At 38.2% G+C, this 14,431-nt stretch overlaps 2 protein-coding genes across 2 annotated transcripts; one reads left to right on the top strand and one right to left on the bottom strand.

Annotated features, from left to right (window-relative positions):
• On the top strand, positions 1 to 6,927 carry LOC135712615 (uncharacterized). Its single transcript, XM_065235564.1, has 9 exons — positions 1 to 72; positions 139 to 362; positions 4,608 to 4,786; positions 4,858 to 5,012; positions 5,428 to 5,527; positions 5,593 to 5,925; positions 5,996 to 6,110; positions 6,567 to 6,691; positions 6,751 to 6,927. The coding sequence occupies exons 2-9, from the start codon at positions 311 to 313 to the stop codon at positions 6,925 to 6,927; spliced, it is 1,236 nt and encodes a 411-aa protein (XP_065091636.1). The 5' UTR covers positions 1 to 72; positions 139 to 310.
• A 3,829-nt stretch (positions 6,928 to 10,756) lies between these two features.
• okr (DNA repair and recombination protein RAD54-like okr) lies at positions 10,757 to 13,616 on the bottom strand. The gene is made up of 6 exons (XM_065235561.1): positions 13,528 to 13,616; positions 12,955 to 13,466; positions 12,401 to 12,896; positions 11,509 to 12,333; positions 11,271 to 11,434; positions 10,757 to 11,207 (listed from the first exon to the last, which is right to left on the bottom strand). Exons 1-6 carry the CDS (start codon positions 13,528 to 13,530, stop codon positions 10,841 to 10,843), a joined length of 2,367 nt encoding a protein of 788 aa, XP_065091633.1. The 5' UTR covers positions 13,531 to 13,616; the 3' UTR covers positions 10,757 to 10,840.
• Positions 13,617 to 14,431: the final 815 nt, after the last annotated feature.

Raw genomic sequence — 14,431 nt, 5'->3', positions numbered from 1 at the left:
GTGCGATCGAACGGAGAGCCACGACAAGAAGAACGGTTTTTGATAAAGCCCAATTGAAGCAACATGGTAATGGTTGTGAACCTCTGTTTTACTTTAAATCTAAACTTTGAATAATCATATATTTTCAATATTTTTCAGTATTGTAGCGAGCCAGCTGCTGCGTGTTATTGTGGCATCCGTTAGTCCGCAATAATTGAACTACAAAGCTAGGAAAGCGTCCAACCCGGATTTGTTTTTCGGAGGAAAGAGAGGCATTTCGGCAACTTGAAGGAATTGTTGGCTTGAACACGTGTGAAGTGACCGAACCGAGATGGAAATTTTAGAGAAAAAGTTGGATGCTGCAAGTTTTCAGAAACATGTAGGTAAGTGGATTTAGCAATTTGTGTGTGTTAAAATCAGGCGTAAATTTGAAAATGACACAAAAGTAGTAAAGCCCTTTACACGCGAACCAAAGAACGCCCACGTAAATAAAAAACATAATATGGTAGCGGAAATTCTCCCCTTTTTGATAGTGGAATTGGTTTGCGTGAGTGTACTTCAGTTCACGTGTAAAGAGTCCTACAACTTTTGTGCCGTTTACAAATCTTACACCTGCAATGTTGTAGAAAGTAGTTTCCATTTCGACTAACAATTCTAAAAGTAAATTTCGCTACAGTGTGCACAAGATCTGCAAATGATTGATGTTTGAACATATAACAAAATCTTACGATTTTTAATATCCAGTGTAATCTCTCCAACTTGATACTACATAAGTTGAACGGATTCTGAACCACGAAAATGTCGCTAGGCCTTTTTCAAATATTACGCGTGATTTATCCTGATTTTTTTAATCACCGAAAAAAGTTTTCATATAGCTTCCATTGGGAACGCGCATGATAATTTTCCAATAACAAAATTAATGATTTTTATCTGAAATTCACTTAACATTCATATGATCACATGAATTTTATGTGATAAATCACATACATTTCATTGAAAACATAAGGTTCATTTTGTAGTGCGATTCCCAATTATGAGATCACATGAAAGTTATGTGAAATTCTAATGGATATTTTCCATTGAAAATGTGATTTATTGTTTGAGTGTACTACACTTTCATTTGTTTAATACTTCAACAATACTCTTATGCCTTGTTCAGACTACAGAGTTATAACATGTTATAGCGCTATCTTGATGGTGGTTTCTGTGTTGCAATTATTTGACAACCGTTATAACATGTTATAACTCTCCAGTCTGGACAGCGTTGTAAGCGCTGGCCCTCGCACAGGCCAGACTGAACAGTTATAACATGTTATAACGGTTGTCAAATAATTGCAACACAGAAACCACCTTCAAGATAGTGCTATAACATGTTATAACTCTGTAGTATGAACAAGGCATTACACTAATTTTACCTTTTCATTGATACACATTTAAGGGCTTCAATGTCATATACATGGCTGTAACCAAGTTATTGCTGGATATATCGATGAACTCAGAGATCATTACGTGTCAGTTCATAAACTCCGGACAAGCAAAAGGGCGTCGTTTCCTTTCAAGTGTTGTATATGTGGACGAATATACAGCTATTTTGTTGATTTTAAAAAAACATGTTATTTTGCATCATCCACCAGAAAGTGATCATTTACATCATACCACCTGCATACCTGATTCTCTTCCAATAGTAGTCGAAGAAGAGATAAATGAGATAAATGATTCCAGCGTTCCAATCCGGAACCCTTTTTACTACAACAAATCGGTTTCTCTAGAGGAAGCTTCATGTGCTATAATTGATAGTATTACGGAACTGAGGTGTGACGTTTCCCTTCCAGAATCCAAATTACAAAAGTTTATAACTGGGTTTGTTTCCATACTGAATTGGACCCAGAGTTATACCACTTCATTAGTGAAGCAGTACATAGAAACTAAAATGTTACCCATGGATGCAACTACTGTTGAGTTTATAAATGCCTTGCATATTCCCAATTTTACTAATGAAGTACGTACTCCAAGGGATAATATTGCCTACTTATCCTACAAAGCAGGTTGTGCTATACCAGAACCGATTGAAATTGTATTGAAAAAATACAAAACAACGAAACGTGTTCTGATGGTACATAGAAAGGCAAGAAAATTTCAAGGAAGGCTATCTAAAAACCATTCCGTTTTAAAGGTAATAAAACATAAAGACGTTGCTTATTATGTACCGATTATAGACACATTAAGGCTTATTATGACAAATCCCGAGGCACGAGCAATGCTGGAAAATGAAAAACCACGGACAGATGGATCACTTCACTCTTTTAAGGATGGACGGAAGTTTGGGAACCATCCATTTTTGCAACGTTTTCCCGACTGTGTAAGATTGTCATTTCATATTGATGAAGGAGAATACAACAACCCGCTTGGCTCAAGGAAAGGTATCAACAAGATGACGAACTTATACATGAAAGTAGAAAACTTTGATCCGAAGATCAATTCAGCTTTAGATCGAATGTATGGTCAAAGCTAGTGTTTTAAAAAAACACGGATACGCTAAGGTGTTCCAGCAACTGATTGATGACCTCTTGGTTTTGGAGTCCGATGATGGTGTGACTGTGACTACCGACACAGACCGGTGGATTTTGCGAGCAGTAACGTGTAATATACTTGGTGATACTTTAGCGATACACGAAATCTTCGGATTGTTGAGTCCATCAGCAAATTTTTTTTGTAGGATGTGTCTTATAAGTAGAAAGGATTTACATGAAGGTTGTTATAATGACCAGTTCGAAGAACGGACAGTTGAAAGTGTCGATTCAGATGTAACTAGTATACAAAATAATGAAAAATCAAGTTCACAGTGCGGGATTAAGGAACAATGTGCATTACATCGGCTTCAATACTTCAGGTGGCCGAATAACTGCAGTTTTGATCCGATGCACGATTTATTAGAAGGAATATTCCCGATGGTATTGAAGAAAATGTTTCAGCAAGTTGTTTTCCACAAGAAAATTATGACGGTGCTTGAAATAAACCGTTTAATTGAAGAATTCGAATATGATACCGCTGAAATTTCTAACAAACCTTCCCCTAATTTTTCTTTGCAAAACTTGAGATCAAAATCCAATGCACTTAGCCAATCTGCGTCGCAATTGTGGTTATTATTACGTGCATTCCCTTTCATTTTTGGTAAAATTCTAGGCTCAAATAATTTGTTTCCTGATTTAATATCCTCTATGCTTAAAATATCATACATTTGCTTCTCAAACAATCTAACCCAAGACATGATAAATGACCTACAGGAAACCATAACTGAATTCCATCGTCTGTTCAAAAGCTGTTTCCCAACAGCGATAGCTATAAACAAAATGCATCACATAGTACATTACCCAAAAATATGCAGAGAAAATGGCCCAATATGCAATTTAAGTTGCCTCATGTTTGAGGCGAAGTTTAAAGAATCGAAGGGTCAAGCTAAAACTTGTTCCAATTTCAGAAATTTAACTTACAGTTTAACAAAGCGTTTAAGCACAGACAAACAGACATAACTCTCGCAATTTGTTCATCGAACAAGCATTTAACGGTCAATTAAAACGTATCGTAGTTGGTAGTACCGCCACCTGTGGCGCGCCTAGTCATTTCCCTTGAGTTTGACGTTTATACACTACCGCCATCTGTTCAGCGTACTACCTACCACAGTGTACTCAACAGATGGCGGTAATGTTTTAGCGACGATGTTTTACAGTGAGAAATATTCAATGTGTTATGTCTGTTTGTCTGTGGTTTAAGCATTAAGCAAGCTAATTCCATTATAAACCACAATTTTGTCATCGATAATCCAGAAATATTGTCATTTTCAATAACTGATAAAAACTTAATCGACACTGCTGCACTACTTTTTGATCTTCCAGACAAAATTGAAGTTATTTCGCATTTAAAGATAAACGGAACTTCGTTTACCCCAGGTAGTATAGTAAAATATAAACTATGTAGTGAGGGATACTACGGTATACTATTAGCTTGTATAAAACACGAAGCAAATATAATTGTCCTTGTACAAGAGCTGGAGTTGATGGAATTTAATCGCTTGTATTTTGCATACAGAGTTGTCCTTTCTAATAACATTGTAAGAATTAATCTAGATAAGCTTTCTACTCAAAAATCATACAGCCTTTGGAAAACATATGACGAAGAAGATGATACTTTTTTTATTAGTCTCAAGTATAACGACGAGTAGACAAACACTTGTTGTACAAAATGTATGGAAAATACTTTAACTACCCTATTAACTATCATAGTTATGAAAAAATCAACATGTTCAAAGAAATTAAATAATTGTAAACGCAATAAATGTTAAACAGAATAATCTGAATTCTCAATCGACAACTTTATTTAAATGTTGTGATTTCCATTCGACCTAATGAGAATAATTCATTGGATTAAACTTAGATTAAAACAAAAAAGAGCACCATTTTATAGTGAGATCTCTTTTATTTGATCTCTCCATAACACGATATTCTCCTCGAATCAAATCCAGGCCACTTTGACCACTTTTCCCATAAATTTCAAAAATTTACCACCGTTACTCTATGGTACCTTCAATGTCTAGTTAGGGAGAGTTAGTTGTATAACACTTTCTCTTCTAGTCAATAAAATAAGCGACGAGTCGTTGATGCATTTGAATGATGAAGATCTCTTGGAGATTGGTATTTACGAGAAAGGTCCACGGAAGCTGATTTTAACATATATTGAGCAAAACCAAGGTGAAAGCAGTATGATCGAGAACATCCCAGCTAACTTCCAAAATACAAACAATTCAGAAGAGGTAAGTTAAACCACTTGAGCCGTTCTTTGATGTTCCGTATTTATATTTATTTATTTTTACTATTCTTTCAGACCATTCGTTCCATTCTTACGAAAGAACCTAAATTCATAAAAGTACTTACTCGTCAGCTTGACAACCAAGTCGTACCAGCAATTAAAAATCTACGGCATATGAATCGTATTTTAACGAACCACTATTTTGAACGTAGAATAATCAGAGAACAAAGGTTTGTTTGAATTGTGACCAAAATAATTATCCTCGGATTAAATTCCGATCAAGAATGTCGATACAGAGTTAATAAACACGACTCTCAGCAAACATTTGGCAGATCATCCAAATAGGGTTGGTATTAATCTAGATCGGGATTTAATCCGAGGATAACACCGGTTGGAGCTTACCTCCATAAATGTTCTAACAGCTAGGGCAAACGTACTAATTTTCGACATTTTTGCACAAAAATGGGCCCAAAATAAACCTTTGATCATTACATAAATACGTAATTAGCATATTGTGGATGTACCTGACATTTTGATAACGAAACACTAACATATTAGTTTTGATTTTTTTAAACAGTTTTGTCCTGTGAATTCCATTGATTTTAATTTGAAATCTTATTAATTTGAAATTACCTTATTCACTAGATATCCGTCGTGGCAAGAAAAACAGGAATTGGCTGAACGTATTATTGATGAATTTCCACATCTTGAGAAAACAAGGATGAGTGCTGATGCGCCAAGAGAAGTAAGCAATTTATGATTTCATTTTCAATATGTGACACTTTAATAAATACTACATGTTTTCTCAAGTCCTTCTTTTTCTGGCGATACGGAGGCAACGGAAAAGGATCTCATGCTGGACTAATAGAAACACGAGTGGCAAACATGAGAAAGGATGTTCCTTCAGATGAACGTTTGTTTCAGAGGCAAAAAAAAGTGAAAATTGTACTACCAGATGGGATTCATGAAATGGCAGCAAAATTAGCAGCTCTAACTGGAAATGCTCAAAATGGAAAACTGGTTTCAGGTGGAATGGAACAGTGCTTCTTACTTCATCAGTATTTATTACAGGAGGGTGGAGACAACATGGTTCAGGAAATAATGACAACTTTTCCACATCTTCTCGGTTATGATGGAGTGATGGTAATAACTCACGATATTCTGAATGAAGCAATTCGGTAATGTGATTTTTTCTGTTTCTTTTATTTAATAGATTCAACAAGCTTACGAACGTCTACATACAAATTATAACGCACAGGCCAACATCGAAGAATTCTTGTCGATTGGATTGCTTATGGATCAAGGCGGTTGGAACAATATCACCGATAGTAATTACATACCCCTCTATTCTACGAGTCACGTGACTCTATGTCACCAGTGAGGTGACAATTGTCACCAGTTGACTCTCCATTTGATTTACAGAGTCACCTCGTACGAAGTGCGAATTGTCACCCCACCAGATGGCGGATAGTTTGATTAAATATTGTATGTCAATATTTGATCGTAACCTTAAATATCACCCTTATGGTTTAAAATTAGTATATACATTTTAATAGTACTAACTATATTCTAAAAATATATCTTTTTGCAAACTTAGTTTCTGTAAATGCATGTTGTCTATGGTTGAATTTAAACATTGGTTTTGATAAATAAAACATTTTTATTGCAATTTAGTAGTAATTTATAGAAAGTATTCTAAGCATATAACATATAATGAATAATATTTCTATTACTTTGAACACCCTGGTGTATTATACTAACAATTTATTATTTTCTTCATTCAGAGTACGTTCGAGGCGCATTGAGAATAATCAAAAAACTTACCAGTCGGGGCATAAAACGAAGTTCGAATGATGAATTCATGACAATGGAGGAAATTATGGCTTTGCCGTTGATTAGATGGATGAAAGTAAGGCATTCAGTTCAGTTTATTTGCAATAACTAATTTTATGTTTTTCTTTATTGCAGCCCGATCCCGAAAAAACTGACCTTCAGGTTGTCCAAGTAGCCAACATCACCATGGTGGATAAAGATCCCCACATAATTTGTGTAGCGGAACAATGCAACGAAGGAAATCTTTTTATTGTATTCAGGGGTAACACTATCGCCTGCGATCGATCTTCGTCGAGGGCCATTGATGTTTGATGTTTTTGGTATTCCAGTTCCTTCACTTTTGAAGAAGTTCCATGAATTTGCTTCGTTTTACTTGTTTAAAACAGCAGCATCTTGTAAACGTACAAAAGTTGCTGAACTTGCCAATGTGTTCAAAGAGTACGAAGAAAATCCGTAACTGAGTAAGCTAAGCAAGCTTTTAATGTATATCTTAAAAAAAGAATACATTAATTAAAAATACATGAATAATAAAAAGCTTAATACAATTTGATAAACTTTAATTCTTGTCTTTTATTTCACTAAACACAACTGAAAAGCTTCTTCTTCTGATTGAACCATTGTTTTAAAAGTTATATTTTTTATGAATATGGTCGAAATTTGGGTAAAAAACACCCAACCACTGTAAACAAATATGGTTGAAATTTGGGTAAAAATTACTCATGTATACCCTTTGGTACGAGTACTCAAAATTGAGTACATTGGACTTTACCTACTTTTGGCTTCCAATACTATAGTACCTAGTTGGGTGATAAGAACCTAATTTTGGGTACTTTTTTCTAACCGTGAAGGGAGGCAGCTCCCACACACATCGACCCATCAACTCAACCGGGGACCAACGGCTTTACTTCCCGAAGGAAGGCGTGATCAGAGATGTTATGCCTTAAGCAAACCCCACACGGTAAGAAATATTGTCAATACTTACAAGTATTGACAATAATATTGATGATGTGAATTCAGAAATATTGTCAATCTCGATGTATTGACGTCAATATAGAATGTATTGACAATACGATTATTGTCAATAAAAGCAACCGTGTAGGGTCCACTTTAGAACATGCCGGTGGCGCCGACTGAGATTGGACCCAGGCCTGCTGGGGTGAGAGGTAATCACTATAACCACCGGTGCCGATATCTTTCAAGGTGATATCACGGCGAATGAGATCGACCCAAATTTGAGTTTAGTTATCTCAGAAATAAGAAATAAAGTGCAGGAACTCAGCGATGAGTAAATTTGCCTCATGTTTTCCCAGGTTTTTCCAGGGAAAAATTCCCGAATTTGAGAAAAGTAAAGATTGAATTCCCTCAGTCTATTGGTACTACTCCGAGACTAAATAAAATTTTCGTCAATTTCCTCATTTTCTAGCAGATTTTTTAGGTTTTCCACAGGAAACCATGAGACAAATTTACTCATCACTGAGTTCCTGCACTTTTGGCAATTATGAGTGAACTAAACTCAAATTTGGGTTGTTCTCATTCGCCGTGTACGCAAAAGAAAAAGAGTCACTGTCGCTACTTGATAGCAAACTACTCATAATGGCAGGAGCAAGGAATCAAAAATATCTCCAAATGACAGGGCCATCAAGCTTACATCAGTAAAGAGTTGGAATAGAATTTATCTCTGCTTGTTTGTCCATATTCAGAACCACAAGCCCCCAACGACCACACAAAATGCTGCTTGGAAGCAGGGGTGCAAGTGATTTTGAGTGATTCTCTTAATCAACTTTCTCTTTGAAAAAAATTACTACAAATTTGGTACGCCTACAATTCAAAAACGGAAAGAGTTGAGATAATAGACAATTGATCAATTAAAAGAACTAAATGCTCTTCACATTTATTCCGTCCACTAGCGGTCCTACGTCAAGCTTCCGTTCGTGCCCCTAGGCACAGACCCTTCTACTTTTTTCCGAGGATTTCTTATTCTTACTACTGTGTTACCTGACTTATAACGAATATACGTTCTATACGAGTACCCCGAACACAACGTATAGTTCGTCTAATTTTACATTGCAAATGCTATGAAAATTAGACGAGTCATACGTTGTATTCGGGGTACTCGTATAGAACGTATATTCATTATAAGTCAGGTAACACAGTAGAATAAATTTGAGAGTATTGCAATCGAACAGAAATTCAATCACCTTTATGTTTTGTGAGCTTCTCAAATTCAACTAGTTTTTGGAACCAAAAACAATATTCTAACTCTATTGATTAATTGATCTTCGTTGGTTAATGAATGGCACCAAGAAATGTGCAAAATATTGCGATGCAACCAATTATCATTTTGCACGTAAATCGAATCAAAAATAAAAGTAATTTGAAATGCTAGCTTCTAGCAAGGGTTGCAAGATAATTTATACCCCGTTCACATTACAGCCTATATCACGTAATATAGGCTGTCTTGCAATGAGCACTCATACATAGGATTTCCAGTGAAAACTATGTATGAGCAGTGTTGGCAAAATCAGAAATCAATTGATATGTTTCCGCTCTCATGCGCTCGCAATATCACGCATGATATTGTAACAAAATATCATGCTAGATATTGATTTTACAAGCTCCTTTGATATTGCGAGACTATTCACAACATGCCAAAATCAAGCTGAGAGTTGACTCGACACAAAAATGATTCCGATGCACATCGTTTACTTAGAAAGAGAAAGTACAGTATGCTATTTCTTTTTACTCTTCACCGATGGCAGACACAAAGCGACTGCTGCCAGCCGTTATGGAAGTTTCGGTTGGATTCGGGTGTAAAGCAAAAATTATGAAACTCAATCTCACCACAGTTTGCTGAGATTTGCAGCTGGTGAGTTTTGTTAGCTTGATATTCCGAGCTGCGATATCACAGCTTGCAAAATCAACCGCAGTTGTTTGCTTGTTGATTTTTGTCCACGAAAATCAAGCGTGATCTTGGGCGTTGGTGAGATTTGATTTTTTGATATTTTTCCAACACTGTTTATGAGTATGTATGTATGATGTATGAGTGCTCATTGCAAGACAGCGTATATCACGTGATATACGCTGTAATGTAAACGGGGTATTAGGAACAAATCCCTGCTGCCGAATTGTATTTTGTTTTCTCCGCCTATCTCTCCCTCTGAGTATTTCTAGTACAGAGACCGACGTTAAATAAAGGAATGAAGAAGAAATGAGATTCTCGCCTATAAGATAGCGTTCTTGGTTTGCGTGGGCATACTTCGGTTCGCGAGAAAAGGGCCTTACAAGATTTGTTTACAAAAGATGATTGGGCCTTTTCAAATGTTACGCGAGATGTACCAAAACCGTTGCGTTGATTGCCGATGGAGTTTTAAGCGGTGTTCTTCTCCTAGAATCCTCGATAAATGGTAATAACCATTTGAGACCAGGGCCACATATTGCGTAGCTCGAAACGAAACATTGTTTTTACGAACACGTTCGTTTCGAGCTGCGCAATGTGGCCCCAGTATTTTTACTGCTTAAGATCAGGCCGTTAGGAATTGGGAAAAGGAAAGCGGGCTAATACCCCGTTCACATTACAGCTTATATCACGTGATATACGATGTCTTGCAATGAGCACTCATACATCTAGTTTTCACTGGAAATCCTATGTATGAGTGCTCATTGCAAGACAGCCTATATTACGTGATATAGGCTGTAATGTGAACGGGGTATAAAACTCCATTCACAAACAACGGCACCTTTATGCTTATTATATACAATTGTGCCCGAAACTATTTTAACTCACTTTTACAAAGCTCCAAACCTTTCAGGTGAGTGTGACTATTGTCGGCAACCTATTTTTATTCGGCAATCTTACCATTTGAACACTGCGTTTTAACCAGGTCTCCTATTGTCGGAAACTCGAAATCAGCCTCATTTTTTAATGCAAAAACCTGGTAAAATGCGTTTCCTAAGTCGTAAACATGTAACATAATGAAGCTGAATGACTAATGAATCATCTAAATACATTCAGCAAAGTGTTTTAATGAGAAAATCCAGTGAGATTAACGTTTTAATTTTGGTTGCCGAAAACAGTTACTGCCTATGGAAGCCGTCATTTGTCCTATATTGATTCAATTTTTTTTTTATATCGTGGACTTCTTGTACTTGTAAACGAAGGATTTCTCTTATTTCCAGTTCAAGAAAGTACGTATTCACAATTGCTTTTAATATTTCAACAAATTATTCATCTTCGCGGCACAAAATCCTCATCCTTAGCATCATCGTCGTCCAGACCCGAATCTTCGTTCTCTTTTTCTTCATCATCATCCCCATCACTCGCCGCTTCCTCTGTTCCCTTCACTTCATCCTTTGCCTTAAGCGCTTCCACCCGTTTCTGTTCGGCAATTTGCTGCTCCACCACTGCACTGTTCGATCGGTGATGGAACACAAATGAAACGCACTTGGTCATGTCCCACGACTTGGACAGGATGTCGTCTGGGATACCCTTGTTGTTCGAACAGTGGTACCAATGGGAAAGGTCCGATGTGCAATCACTTTCCTCCGGTGGCAGCTTGATCTGGATGTTGTTGACGCACCGTTTGCACTTGAAACTGTGGGACATATAAGTGAGTTGACAGGATTTGTGCAGCAAATACAAAAAAAAAGGAACTTACATTGAATGGGTATCGGAAATGGTCGTTTCGTCTATTTTGAACAGATGTTTAAGGTCATCTTGGGTGAAGTGTCGTTCGCCGTCCTCGTCGTTATCAACCACAGTATTCGAGAGAGCTTTTTTGTGCGTTTGGCGTTGGAAAATCTTTTCCTCAATTGTTCCCGTCTGGAAATTTAAAAAAAAAAAGGAAAAACGACATTAAATCGAGAACCAGTGCGGATAAAACGAATGGAACCTACAGCCAAAAGCCGATAGATGAAGCAAGGCTTTTTCTGTCCATCACGCCAGACTCGAGCCATTGCTTGTTCGTCGTTAGCCGGATTCCAATCCGGGTCGAACATCACCAGTCGATTCGCGCCAATCAGATTCAGACCGCAGCCACCCGCCTTGGAGCTGAGCATGAAGATAAACTGCTTCGATTCGGGTTTATTGAACTCATCCACGACCTTTCCACGTTTCTTGATAGTCATCGATCCGTCCAGTCGAACGTACGCGTACCCACGTTTTCGGGAGAGTTTTTCAAACAGATCCAACGTCTGGGTATAATTCGACACCAGCACAATCTTGTCGTTGGTGTTCATTTTGATACTGGCCAACATACAGTCTAACACCATCAATTTCCCTCCGAATTCCGGTCGCAGCTCTTTTGAGTTGTAGTTGCTCGGAAGAATCTTGTGTGCATTTTCGAATCCCTCAGCCCGTTCCTGGATCTTCTCGTACACCAAATCAGGATGGTTGCACAATTTTTTTAACGACGTTATATTCGAGAGTGCGGTCAGACTAGCTTTCACCTGGGTCTTCTCCAACATACTCCGGCGGATCGAGTCCGATTGGAGGAAGCTTTTGTACAGTTCATTTTGGACTTCGGTCATTTTCACGCAAACGACCATTTCAAATTTAACCGGTAGGTACTTGGTTAGCAAGGAACTTGTCCGCCGGATCATGCAACGGTTGACCTGAGCAGTCAGCTCCTGAAGTCGTTCCGTTGCCTTCTGCCGTTCGGATTCCGTTGCATTTGCATCTTGGCCGCGAAGAATCGGGTTTTCGAATTGACGACGGAATTCCTAAAAATACGATTGACAAATATTTTCATACAATTTCTTCCCCCTTTATCCGTTTAAAGATACTCACATTAGTACTACCGAGCATTCCAGGATTTACGAAATGCAACAAACTGTAATACTCCGTCAGATCATTCTGAATCGGCGTTCCTGAGAGCAGAACCCTCCGTTTGGTCTTCAGTCCCATCAACGCCTGGTAGGTGAGATTTTCGCAATTCTTCAATCGATGACCTTCGTCGCACAGTACGGCTCCTACATCGGAGTTGTTCAGAATGTGCGCATACAGCCGGAACGTTTCGTAGCTAATAATCAGAACCGGTGTCCCATGTCGCATACTCTGGTTGGCCATAAACTGTTCCAGTTCCTTTGTAGTATGCTCCTTCGAGCCGCCGTCGATGGCTAAACAATTGACCCGACATCCGAGCCACTTGCCAAACTCCTTGTCCCAATTCTTGACCAGAGAGCTGGGACATACGATGATCGCTTTGTTGATGGTAGGCTTACAATCCGGACTTTGGCGCAACAAAGTCCAAAGCAGCGTTATGCACTGCAAAGTTTTCCCCAATCTGCAACAAAAATCCTCATCACTCTAAAAAAACATCCCCAAACGACAAACCAACTCACCCCATTTCATCGGCCATAATACACCCTTGGAAATCGCCATACTTGCCCGTAACGCACTCGTACATAAACCGAACACCTTCGCGCTGATGAGGCCGTAGTATGTTTCCCAACAGGGGATCAACGACGACATGAACCTGGATTTTGCCGGAATCCGTCTTCAGCTTGTCATGTGCCGTCAGTTCCTCCGGCGTAAAAAGTACCAGTGCATTGCAAGCGTACGGATCGTGAAGCGCACGTCTGGCTGCGGGACGCTTCATGCCCAAGCAACGGGTTGTGTGCTCCGGAACATAATTTGCTATCGGGATCTTGAACGCACGGGACAGGATTTTTTGGATCATCATTTCGTACTCCGAAGCGGTGAGCTTCGGAGATGGAGGACCCGTGTCCTTGATTTTGTCCTTCGATCGATCTCGGCATTCTCGAGAGCGTTTATTCGATACTGTAATCGGAGATTTAAAGGCCGAATTTACCGGAGTGAGGACGATGCTTTGACTAGGTGCCGAAGTTTTACGCTGGAAACCGTTGGTATAATTATCGTTATAACATAACACATACACTGCTACTTTAACTTACCATTTCGAGCAAGGATTTGGCAGTAAAATATTGGAAAAATTACTCGAAATAACAAACTTTCCCTTTATTAAAAAGCTGCACTGTGAACATGTTTTGGTTTCTGCTAAAATTTGAAACTGACAGAACAAAGCTTGACGAACGCGCCAAGGAGGGACACGCTATTTCTAAACAACCCTAATTTGAGTACGATCTACTCATACAGTCAAAAGTAGGGCTACCCAAAATGAGTGAACAAAGCTAGGACTGAAAAGATGACAAATGAACAACATCGTCCTGAATCGATTTTGTTCACTTGTGGTCATGTCAGTTCTAATTTTTTTTTTATCATTCTAGGTTAGCCCTATTTTCGATGGATATGAGTAGATCCTACTCAAATTTGGGTTGTTTAGAAATAGCGTGAGACAGATTCCGTCATTAGGTTTTGCACCGTCGGGATTAACCTCAATCTGATGACAGTTCAGTGGTACTGTTTACGTGGACTTAGTCGTTTTTTTTCTTGGGTAGATTTTCTCGATAATTTTTCAAACTGCAGTGAGATGTAAACCACACTTCTGCATTGTCCACGAGCAACATCCTTTCATCGTGCTGTTCCTCGACAATTTTCAAGTTGAAGTTCGGTAATTTTAGAATATTTAATTTCGAAAAAACGACTAAGTGCTTGTAAACAGTACCACTGAACTGTCAAAAAGGTTCAGCCTATTAAAACTGAGTTCATTCTTGACGTCACGCTGCAGAACCTAATAGCAAAGCGTTCGCGGAATATTTAGAGCATCTCCTCCGAAGTCTACTAGCTGTATTCCATGTGGAAATTTTTTCCTTAAATTTTACAAATAAAACCAAATGGACAAAACACAATACGTATGTACCATAAAACCCATAATTAAGGTATATTTTACCGATGGAA

The sequence above is a fragment of the Ochlerotatus camptorhynchus genome, unplaced genomic scaffold (assembly GCF_037179485.1).
Source record: "Ochlerotatus camptorhynchus isolate MF236.1 unplaced genomic scaffold, CSIRO-AGI_Acam_v1.1 ptg000496c, whole genome shotgun sequence".
Classification (NCBI taxonomy): Eukaryota; Metazoa; Arthropoda; class Insecta; order Diptera; family Culicidae; genus Ochlerotatus; species Ochlerotatus camptorhynchus.
This window is presented reverse-complemented; position numbering and strand designations above follow the sequence as displayed.